The sequence below is a fragment of the Ruditapes philippinarum genome, unplaced genomic scaffold (assembly GCF_026571515.1).
Source record: "Ruditapes philippinarum isolate M1 unplaced genomic scaffold, ASM2657151v2 ctg58_1_1_1_1, whole genome shotgun sequence".
Taxonomy (NCBI): domain Eukaryota; kingdom Metazoa; phylum Mollusca; class Bivalvia; order Venerida; family Veneridae; genus Ruditapes; species Ruditapes philippinarum.
The window spans coordinates 536,108-547,772 of record NW_026857083.1 but is presented as its reverse complement, the minus strand read 5'-3'; the positions used below and the strand labels follow the sequence as shown (position 1 = coordinate 547,772).

Here is an 11,665-nt window from a genome sequence, read left to right as displayed (position 1 = left end):
TATAGCCCCTAAACCCAAAATGTTTGCTTGGACGTACGGACGGATGTACTCACAAAATGGTACTTATGTGACTTTTCCTTTAATCTTTTTGGCCATTTTTAGTCACACAAGGCTTAAAAAAAGACACACAAGTAAAAACGAAATGAATAGGACCAAAGAGAATTTACTGTTACCCATTGTTCTCAAAGTCACACAAGTACCTCTGGGTTCATACGGACAGACGGCTGTCCTACCAACTTTTGATATTTAAGAGGCAAATCAGCTCATAAACTACACCTGGACGCAAGTCCATAAGCTGAATTTAGCTCATAAAAACATAAAATTGCTCACAATATGAATTTTATGAGTTTTTGTTCTTTATTTAACTACCGAATGAAGCTCATAAATATCAAATGTTTGCTCGGACAGACGGACAAGTGCAATGCTATATGCTCCCACTTTGTGGGGGCATAAAAAAACAGCATTTAATGAACATAAATTACTTATTGACGTACCATACCTTTTATTGCATGAATTCGGACATTTGTAATTCGGATAAATTTTTCCTTTGGAAGAACACCGTTATATTTATTTCTGACTTCACCAAAATATCCAACATACCGACTCTGAAAATATAATTATCAAACATCAAATCAGTATACAAAGGATTCATATAAATATGACATACAATAGTGCAATTGAACCGGAAAAAAATTTTTGCACGAATTATGATAAATTTAAAATACAATGTCATTGCAATATCAAAATAATTTCCTTCTTTGCCCAGTGTTAACTTTGTAGAAAGTTTTACGAAGTTTTCAAAGTATACCAGCATATTACCTAACCGACTTTCCTGGATAACTGACCAGTAATTACCAATTTCTCTACAAATGACTGACTGCTAATTCCACATGATTTCTGAATCAGCCGTGAGGGACAAATGACCGTTAGACTCAGTGTCCAAGATCAAAGAAATTAGAAGTTGCTAAAGAATTGAACCATCAAGCCTTGGATTACTAATCCGATGGTCTCCCTATTGAGCCTGCCGAACCTTTACTTATGGAAAAAAACCTTTTCTTCACTAAAGGTTTACCACATATCAAAGTATGGACAATTTAAGTGTTAATCATTTAACAAAAGAAATAACTGGGAAAGTTAAAGGACCTACCTGACTTGGTGTCTCAACTCCCTGGAATGTTTTACCATGATCCAGATCTGTACGTCTGTCACCAAAATAATCTAAACTATCCTGCAACATTTATAAATCATTGTCAGTAAATATGTTAAAATTTGCTTAAAATAACTGGAATATAATTATGAAGGCATGTATATTCTTATATTTATAAAACACTTGTGATATTTTATAGATGATGATAAAGAAATAAGTTTAGTAATACATCATATAGTAAGTAATCAACATAACACACTTATAGTTGTGTTGGAAAAAAATATTTGATAAGAATCACTAAACAAAATTTCTGTTAAACAATGACTGAATAATTATTTGACAAATTTTGGAGTAAAGATTGAGTTTTTTGTGTTTTTAATGTAAATTGGCCCCTTTGGTTCAAAATGTGTCATCATTTCCTCACACAGGAAACTTTACACTAATTGGTAAGTTCTGTTTGGTTTTAGGAACAGATTCGAAAGAGTTTCTATAAACTTTTAGTTCCAAACTCAATCAAACTAAAATGAATCTAACAATGGCAGACTCTCTGCCAAGCAGGGGGCAATATAAATTATCAATATAAGAAAAAGCTTGTTTTACCTGAGCTTCTTCAAACTGTCCACACTCGACAAGCCAAGTACAGATCAACGTTCCTGTACGCCCTTTACCACCTTTACAATGAATGGCGACTACATTCTCAGGATCCTCAGATAAATATTCATGCATGCTCTCACAGAACCGCAACATCTCCCTATAAATATCAAATGTATTAATATACCTCATATTATTTATTATAAAACCTTATGTGATATCAAAGGGTAAAAATTCATATTGTCATACATTACACAATATATTTACTATTTACTGGTATGTGAAGTCAGAGGGTAACAGTCAGTAATGTCACATGGCAATATCACTTCTGGGCCCTCCCATACTCAGTAGCAGGCAACACTAAAAATACTGGACTGACCAGTGTTGTTTTCAAAGTAATGAAATATTGAATTGACATAGGTCATTTACAAAGAAGTACAATATTGGACTGACCCGATTCCCTCACACAGTAAAGAACGATCAGACTAAGATTGGATTGACCCGAGTAATTCACAAAGTAATGCATAATTGTCCTGACATAAGTCATTAACAATGACATAAAATATTGGACTGACTGGAGTCATTCATAAAGCAATAAAATATTGGACTGACATAGGTCATCAACAATGTAAAATATTGGACTGACATGGGTTATTAACAACAATGTAAAATATTAGGTAGACATGGGTCATTTAACTAATACAATATTGAACTCATCCGAGTCATTTAAGAAAAATTTGAAATATTGTACTGACCTGAGTGTTGGCACATTGTGATCATCAATATAAATTCTCTCTACACTATCATCAAAATATGAAGTATCATAATCACGTTCACCTGTAAGTTAACAAACAATTTCACATGGTGAGCTTTATACTTTAACAATTTTAACACGACAATATTTTATATACCAACAATTACATATCAAGCAGTATTATTATTCATCAGCAAATGTAACATGACAATCTTTTACAAAATTAAGCAGGGTGACAAGTTATATCCTACATTACAGTTAAACAAATCCTTTTAGATCATAAAGATGTCAACACTTCACAAAATAAAGTTGCAATGAATGTGTAACAAACAGCTTTTCTGCAATATCAATGTGTAATCTAATGAATAATCAGTAAAAATTTTATTATATGCAGTTATGTAACATTTTAAACTTCTAAAATTGTTCACTGGACCTGTCCATTACTGATTAAAAAACAAACATATTCAGGATATCAAGCTGAAAACTTGAAACTGGTCAGCCAACAGTATAAAGTCTGGTCAGACTGCATGGTAGAGCAGACTGGCCTGGCTTTATACTGGTGGCAAAGGCTAATCTTTTCAGTTCAAACAGTTTAATAAAACTTAGAAAGGAAAATGACAACTTACTACATGCGTTGTAAAGCTTAAAATGACCTTTATGTTTTGCTTGAAAAAATTTAGAAACCTCCTGCAAGATAAAAAAGAAAGAGTATAAATATCAATAATAAAAATATTGAATGACATACTTTAATACTCTACAAAATTTATGCTGTCTGGCACCTTGTTCCCACAGAACAAATCCAGAACATTTCTTTTTTCAGCTATATGAAAATTTTCTTCATCACTTCTTTACCTGCTCAATTTGTACACTGGATTTGTACTTTGAATACTCTGTTCAAAGTTTAAGGGATTTCTTTATCAAAATACTAAAATTGAGTTACAAACAGTATAGGGCCTGGTTGGATGACATAGGTTTGCAGGCTGGCTTGACTCTATACTGGTGGCAAATGGTAATCAATTTCTGTTCCACAGGTTGAGTGTTAACATTTATAATATCAAGATAATACTTGCATCACAAAAATTCTTTAATTAACAGTGCTAAATTTCTTAACAGCATTTTGATATCATTTAAATATGAAGGAGAAATGGCATTACAGACATATTTAAAAACATCTAAACGTCACTGATATTGAGAGAATTAAAATGGAAGCTCTCTCATTTCTGGGGAATAGTTTGTATGACTTGATTGAATGTCTTCAATGGTTAATGAAATATTAAGTTGTATTCCTAACTATAAACGATTTCAAATCATATGCCAACAACTGAGTGATTAAGATGAACTAACAAGTCTTTGTTTATCTAATAATTCATGTTCAGCTAATAATTGCTATAAAAGCATGAAGAAAGAAATCTTTTCCACTTACTCTAATATTATTTCTATACATAGACTGTACACCGGACGATGGAAATGACATGGCAATTACCCTTTCTGAAAACAAAACAAGAAATAAACTTAATAATCAGTTTCATATAAAAAATTTCATAAAATTTGAATGTCATCTCTTGTGTTTAATGTCAAATATTCATGTAATGATCAAGTGGCAATTTTCATGGAGGCAGATCTCCGTTGCTCTCCCGAACATAATTTTTTACACTCAAGATACATAACACTGGTAGGACAACCAATCATTTGTTTAAGCTAGTTATACTTGTGCTCACAATTCAATAACAATAATATTACAATATAGATTTGTCAATTCAAATATTTTTTTGGAAATAGAGGAAACCTGAAGAGTAATATATAAAAAATATGTCCATGGATTAAAAATACTAGTAAGTATATAAATTGTAATATTTTCATTTTTTTTTAAGTTTATAAAGCTATATTTTTGCGATCTGAGGACTGTAAAATTATTATTTCCGTTATGATTAAAATTATTATAGAATACCTAGAACAAAAGAAATGTGTCAGTATATTTTATTTAAAGAGAGTGGGCATGCAGGAAAATCATCATCTAATTTACTTAAAATAGCAGCTGAATATTTTGTTCCAGGACATTTTACTCTGTTTACGTATAATATTCATATATATCAAATTACATAGACATTCTATGTTACAAATCTTTCAGTAAATGACAATAACGTCATGAAAACAAAATAATTTTCCTGTTTTAAAATTTTATAAAATATTTTATCAGATATAGCTTTATACACTTTAAGTCCATTTTACTATATAAAAGTTACAATCAATATGAAAATTACCCATAATATAACAGAGATCAAGGTCAAAACCATCTTTTACATATCTACGTTTGTTCTGAGACACGATCCTACGAGACGCTATAGCTAAATGTTTCCTCTGTTGAGATATTAAGTAAATGCCGCGGACAATTCGTAAAATTCTTATGCCTCGACCTATCACCCCTAATCTGGAAAAAAGAAAAAAATCTTGTCTAACAATGTTAACATATATATGATATCTACAATGATGTAGTAATGTTTTAATCCTGATTTATTCATAAAAATATTAGCTAAAATCTTTAAATGTTTTTCACAAAGTTAAATTCTAGACATAAATAGAATACTTATTATATAAAAGGAAATAATACATGAAAGTAAAATTAAGTAAAATTGACTGTAATAGTAGTTATACTTTTGATATCTGCTAATAAACAAGTGATGTGCCTAGGCCTAGGTGAGTACAAAAACTCTCCAGATTCTTTGATTAGGGAGCTGATAATATAATATGCTTAACAATGAATATCTTATTAAAGATGTATAATACAATAACTAAAAAAGTCAAAGCTGTTCGGACATAACTGATCAGATTATGCTATATTATATGAATAGAAAAATAGATTATGTAACTGGAAAAGAAAACATACAGTCACAATAAAGTATTAAGCACTGTCACCCTGGCATGTGAGGAAAGTGTAAACAAAAATATACCTTGGTACTGAGGTGTTACTAAGGACAAGGTCAATGACAAAGGTTGCTATGACAACTATCATATCAAGTATATCCATCCAGCAGTGAAAGAATAACTCTCTGAAATAAACAATGGTGAAAACATGCAAGTAAATAATGGTTGTATAACAGATAAGTAAATGTCCAGTGAAAAAAAAGGATGGGTAAACGTCCGGTGAATATACATTTATTCAATGGCAAGGTAGGTGAATATCTGGTGATGCAGATGTTGAGGTGCATTTTTTTAAATATCAGGCCATGCAGGAAAAATGGGCCCAAGGGAGAATTGGATGGCCAATTATTGGAAAATAAAATTTGGAGAAAAAAAATTAATCCTAAGCTTGCTAGCAGCATCTGAATATTCCCATGCAATCTATGCAGACCAAGATCAGCTGGCACTTACATGCCTTCTGATCATGGTCTGCACTGTTTGCCATTCAGTCAATACATATTTTGTTATTTTCCCTAAAAGCGATGAATGGTTACGTCTAGATTGAAAGATTGACCTGTCTGATTAAGATATAGAAAAAAAATCAAACTATGGCAGATGTTGAATAATAACTCAAAATCTTGCTGTCAGTGACAACAAGAATCCAGATACCAAGTAAAACAAATATAACCTACAAATTATGGTATATATATATTTGCTTTTTTTTATTTGACATATTCACTGTGGTGAAAATGCTTCCCTTGGATTTGAAACTGAAACTTGTGAACACAAAATCAAAATATGGGTCATAAAGGATTGAGTGAATGTGTGTAAACCATGCTCGGGTCATGTGTATACCTCGCATATTCACCCTTGGATACCAGAAGATCAAGTATAAATGTACCCAGTATAATGATCATGTCTATAATATCCACCCAATGGTGGAAAAACAGTTTTCTGCAATATACACACAACAGAAAAAAGATTTATCTGTTAATACTTTTACAACAATATCAAAATTAATCGGCCAAAAATTTAGGGCCTATACAAACTGGCAGTAAAAAGTAACCACTTCCAGTAACAGATGTGTTATGCTTAAAATGACTTAAGAATGAAACAAAAATTAATATTCTTGAATAATATTTGCATAATTTAATCTTTCAAGGTCGTTTAGTGAATTCCAAGCTTTACTGGTCCATGAAGACTTCAGGTGGTTGTACATCTACTCCCTACTATACTGGTCCAGGCAAACTTCAGATGGTCGCACATTTATCATTTCAAATACAACCTCAGGCACATAAGTAGACCCACCTACATTGTACCTTCTGTAATTTTAGCTGGATAGTTTTCTTATATGAGAGAATATGATGCCCTAGCAGGTTTCAAATTCAGACAAATGACTGAAAGTCTAAAACCTTAACCAATCTACTGCAGATGTCCAAAATTTCAAAATTATGACAGTGTTTTTCTTTATAATTATGGATCTGGGAGTGCAGTCTATTGCCAGCTCTTAGATTATAAGGCAGAAAATATACACAAGCACATACTCTTGAAATTATTTCACAGCAATTCTTAAACTTTCAGCATTTCTGGACAAAGCATGTATCACATAGACAAAAAAAGCCTTAAAAATCCCTGACATTCACACAGCTTTATCAACTTACAACTCAAGCCATTTATTATTGCTGTAGGAAATCATCTTAGTATGATTAACTGAAAACTGCAAATCTCCTCCTATCAAAATAATCAACCAATTTGATGCTTTTAAAAATATCATCACCTTAAATGTTACATTAATAATAATTTACCTTCATTAAAAACAAAGAGTACAATTTTTAGATAAAAAAAATTCTTATTTTTACTTGTGCTTTGCGCATTTGAAAAATATTTAAACATTCTAACTTCTTAAAGGAACTCCACTGAGGTCCAAAAGCCTAAAACATGAAGTTTAAATTTCTTATAAAGCTCTGCCAGGCCACTTTAAACATAAAAGTATTCAAAAGAAAAAGAATTATCAGAGAAATAAACTGAAAATCATATTTGTGTACTATTATTAGCCACATACATGTATTTGTGAAAAGCATTGCAAGGCTTTTCAACTTTGTGTAATTTTCATAAAATAATTATTCTGGTTAGATGGAGGGAGCGAATGATCTGAAATTTTGCACACAAGTTATTGTCATTGACCTGCATCAAATGAAATAATAATCTCGAAAACAATGTCAAGGAAACTCAGTGGAGTCCCTTTAAGAGAGATATTACACCAGTGTTTTTTTTCTTTATATAACTACTACCCTAAAACGGTACCATTCCCAATTGAAAATAGACATTAAAATTTCCAATGTTAAATTCCCAAAATGGCTGTTCAAAATGCCCACAAGGCCAAGTGATTTTTCTAAAATCATTTAAATCCAACATATTCATATAAATCACCACTCAATAGTTCTATTTTGACAGTAGAAGCTATTAGCTATCTTTATTCATGATGTCTAATCTCATTTGAAGCTGAAAAAATGCATTAAAAAATTCCCAATTTTAGTCAAAATAACGCATTTTTTCCCAATCAGTCTGGTACCGGCACCATTCCCAAAGTAGAGAAAAAAAAACGCTGTACACTAAAAACAAATAAAAAATCCTTTATAATCACAAAGAGAAATAGAAATTATACAAACCCTTTATAGAATATTCTAGCGATAAGTTCGAGGACAAAGTAACCAATGATGATTTGTGAGGCGTGATCGAGATGTTTGATGTGACCGTCACTATTCATAGAGAGATCTATGATGACCAGTATAAACTCGACCAGAATCAGCAGTATCGTGAATATCCTGAACGCCATATGTTCTACCACTACCTTTACCATTAACTGTGCTCGACTGAAAAATACATTATCAATGTACACAGTATAATCTCATAATGACCAAAAATAATATACAGTATAGAATATAGTTTTATTTGTTATTTTATAAACGTCAATTTTTTCTGAAGAAGGCAAAACGTTGAAAGCTAAAAAGAAAAGCGTTTGTTTTTATTGAACTGATTATATGCATATATAAGAACAAACAATAATAGCCTTGAATCACTGTTAAAATCCAAACAACTTAAACTGGAAAAGTTTACCCTCAACTCTTCAGATATTGTTTTAAAAAATCAATTGTTGTATTTTTTCAAGTGTATGTGCTTATATATATTTAAAGGGTGACTGAAACATACAGTTGGTTTATACAGAATTAATTTTACTTTGATTGTGTAGGAAGCTTATAGAAACACTCTCACATCTGTTCCTGGAACCAACCAGTACTGAGCAATAAGTGTAAAATTTCTTGCTCAAGAAAACAACGGCTCAAAACCTACAGGGTTTGAACCCACACTGATACTGATACTTAAGCTACTAGTTTGACGTGCTAACTATTCGGCCATGCCACCACTTTAAACAAACATTTGAGGAAATCTTATCTTTATATAAACAAGATACCAAAAAACATAACAACTGACACATTATGTACATGTAAAGATGTTCAGACGGACCAAAGTTCACATATTGTCTCAGAGAAAAATTCAAGATTTACAATATTTTAAATAGGCAGCAAGTCTCTTATTCAAGCTAGATATTTACATTAGTTAAATCTTTCTTGTATGTTACTGAATTTATCTTACTGTAGTCGACTTTCTGGTTGGGTTCTTGGTTTATTAAGTTCGTGTTCATCATCAATGAGTCCCATGTTAGGATATAATCTCTCAATGTAGCTTCCTGTCACCGAGACATCGTCCCCATCATCATTGTTGTCCATCTCTATATATACTGTAATATTAATAATATTATATGTTATTATATCAACTCCTTATTGTGCATCATCGGTTACCCATAGTATATACTGTATAAGTGGTTAAGTTAGTGACATGGAAGTATTGGCGAATTTCGCGAACTGACGAAAATCGCTCAAACTTTCTCTAGCATAAATATCAACCAACCTGTCATTAAGTTCTGCCCTTCTTTGATTCGCTTATATTTCCTTATGCGAAATGTCTGGATTTAAAATCTGCTAACTTTTCGACACATGGAAATATCCACTTGCACAGTATTCTTTAAATTCTGCATAACATAATGTAGAATGCATTGAATATACACCCTGGGTAACCGATGAAGCTTATTGTGTTACATCAGACATTCTGTAAAGTTTCAAGTTAAGGTTGTGGACTTGAAACTTCCATGCAAATGCTTCACTAGAAATTTTACTACAAACAATTTATGGTTAATAAAAGCCTGTCAGCTTAAGTCTTAACTATTTGTGACAAACGTTACAATGAGACAGAAAATGTGAAGCCTGACCGGGACTCAAACCCAGGACCCTGAGAATACTGTACTGGGACTCTTCCAACTGAGCTATCCAGGCATGTACACATCTTCTACCCTATAGAGTGAACAGTTCTAAACCATGGCAATAAATTTGCTGACATGCTTGCTATGAGAATATACTGTAAATTTTCAGAATAACTAATGAAGGATCACAAACTTGTTTGTTACTTAATAATAATATAGTATGCATTCTTTTGAAACAAATGACTAAAATCAATCAATTCATTTACTGACTGAAAAATCATTTTAATTTATCATGTAAGAAAGAGTGAAAAACAAAAGGACAAATTTTTTCTTAAAATCTATGTTACAGTTATAGGCCTTGGAGAGAGTCCTATTATGCTCTCAAAGAAGGGTATAAAATTTCAATAGAATAATTATGAAAATATCTGAGATGGTATGCAAACCTACATGTAAATTCTAAGTCGAAAAAGGGGCATAATTCTGTCAAAATGCTTGATACAGTTACCTTCTCCTGTCTATAGGTTGAGGTCATGATGGTGAACAAGTGTGCAAAGTTTCAAAGCCATATGTCAATGGACTTTGAAAATATTTGAGGTATTACAAAAACTTTAACATAAGTGGTTATGCCGACGCTCGGGTGACTACAATAGCTCTACTTATTCTTATCAAATAGTCAAGCTAAAAAGTGCTATTTACTTAAACAAATTGCTTTTAGGTCCACAGTTGTCCTTTGGGAATAAACTTACCAGGAAGTTTTTTATCAATATGATATAATGGCAAGAAAGACTTAAGTGATGTTTTTATTAAAAATACTCCCATGGGATATATATATTCAGCTCATATATGACACCACATATTACAGCTGACATGAAAGAATAAAAAATATTGATGTATCATTGACATTTTTCTGTTGATCAATTATTGGCAAAGAAAAAGTTTCGAACTGTGAATAATAAATAAAATATTAAAAAGAAATTATGAAAATCAACAGAAAACAGTTACAGAAGCAGTTGCAGTCAAAACTGTATGTCTAAAAATACGTTGTCTTCAAGAAATAGACATATTTATAGCAGTGATGACAAAGAATGGAAAACAAAAACAATATGAATCAGAAGTGGGCATTTATAAAAATGCACATCACAATTGTTTGAACAGAAAATATATGTTTCTGAAATCATATATTAAAGTCAATTATACTTATAGACAAATACATTTTTGAATTAGTTTAAACATATTTATTTAAGCTTGACTGCGATAAATCACTTTTGAGTTCGCTTCCTGGAACCAATCAGTACTGGTGTCATATGAAGAAGCAAAGTTTAGAGCTTGATCCCTGTGTTGAGAGGCAGACACCTTAACCACTAGGCCACTGTTCCCCTTAGACAAGTAATCATGTAATTAAATGTATCCATATATCAGTCTACAGCCAATATGCTTTTCACTGAAGTTCTACTGGTCATTGATATGCATGTACCCCACTAGAAACATACAATGTCTATCTTATCATCAAATAACATGAATTTTAATGCAGCCTTACCTTTTACATGATCTTGCGGTGATTTTTCATCATTGTACTTGGTCAGATCACCATATCTTTCGTTATCGTCTAAATCACAAACAAGAGGTGAGCTGGATCTATTTGCTTCATCATTCTCAACTTCTATACTGTCATTTAATGTATTATCCTTATTTACATCCTTATCTGCAACTTCAGTTTTACCATTGACCATTTCTATCTTTGTTTCTCCACCAGTTTTATCCATATTTTTATCGTTAGTCTCAGGCAAATCTTTACCATTTGCCTTTACTTCATCCATAGTTTTAATTTAGTGTCTTGACATGATGTTACTTAAGTCTGAAAAAGAAAACATGTCTATTTATAGAACAATCTTCTTCATTATCTGTTTTAAATAATCCCTTGAAAATTGTAAAATTTGAATAATAATTTTAAGCCCAT

At 31.6% G+C, this 11,665-nt stretch overlaps 1 protein-coding gene across 1 annotated transcript in view; it reads right to left on the bottom strand.

Moving 5' to 3' along the window:
- Window positions 1–499: 499 nt before the first annotated feature.
- Window positions 500–11,665, bottom strand: part of LOC132748715 (phosphatidylinositol 3,4,5-trisphosphate 3-phosphatase TPTE2-like) — a gene marked incomplete at its 3' end in the record, with an annotated part of 37,116 nt that continues 25,950 nt past the window's right edge. The window contains 11 exon segments of the mRNA XM_060738327.1: window positions 500–605; window positions 1,148–1,228; window positions 1,748–1,898; window positions 2,494–2,575; window positions 3,119–3,179; window positions 3,916–3,980; window positions 4,754–4,920; window positions 5,441–5,539; window positions 8,060–8,263; window positions 9,045–9,189; window positions 11,246–11,563. Coding sequence (XP_060594310.1) covers window positions 500–605; window positions 1,148–1,228; window positions 1,748–1,898; window positions 2,494–2,575; window positions 3,119–3,179; window positions 3,916–3,980; window positions 4,754–4,920; window positions 5,441–5,539; window positions 8,060–8,263; window positions 9,045–9,189; window positions 11,246–11,525 — 1,441 coding nt within the window.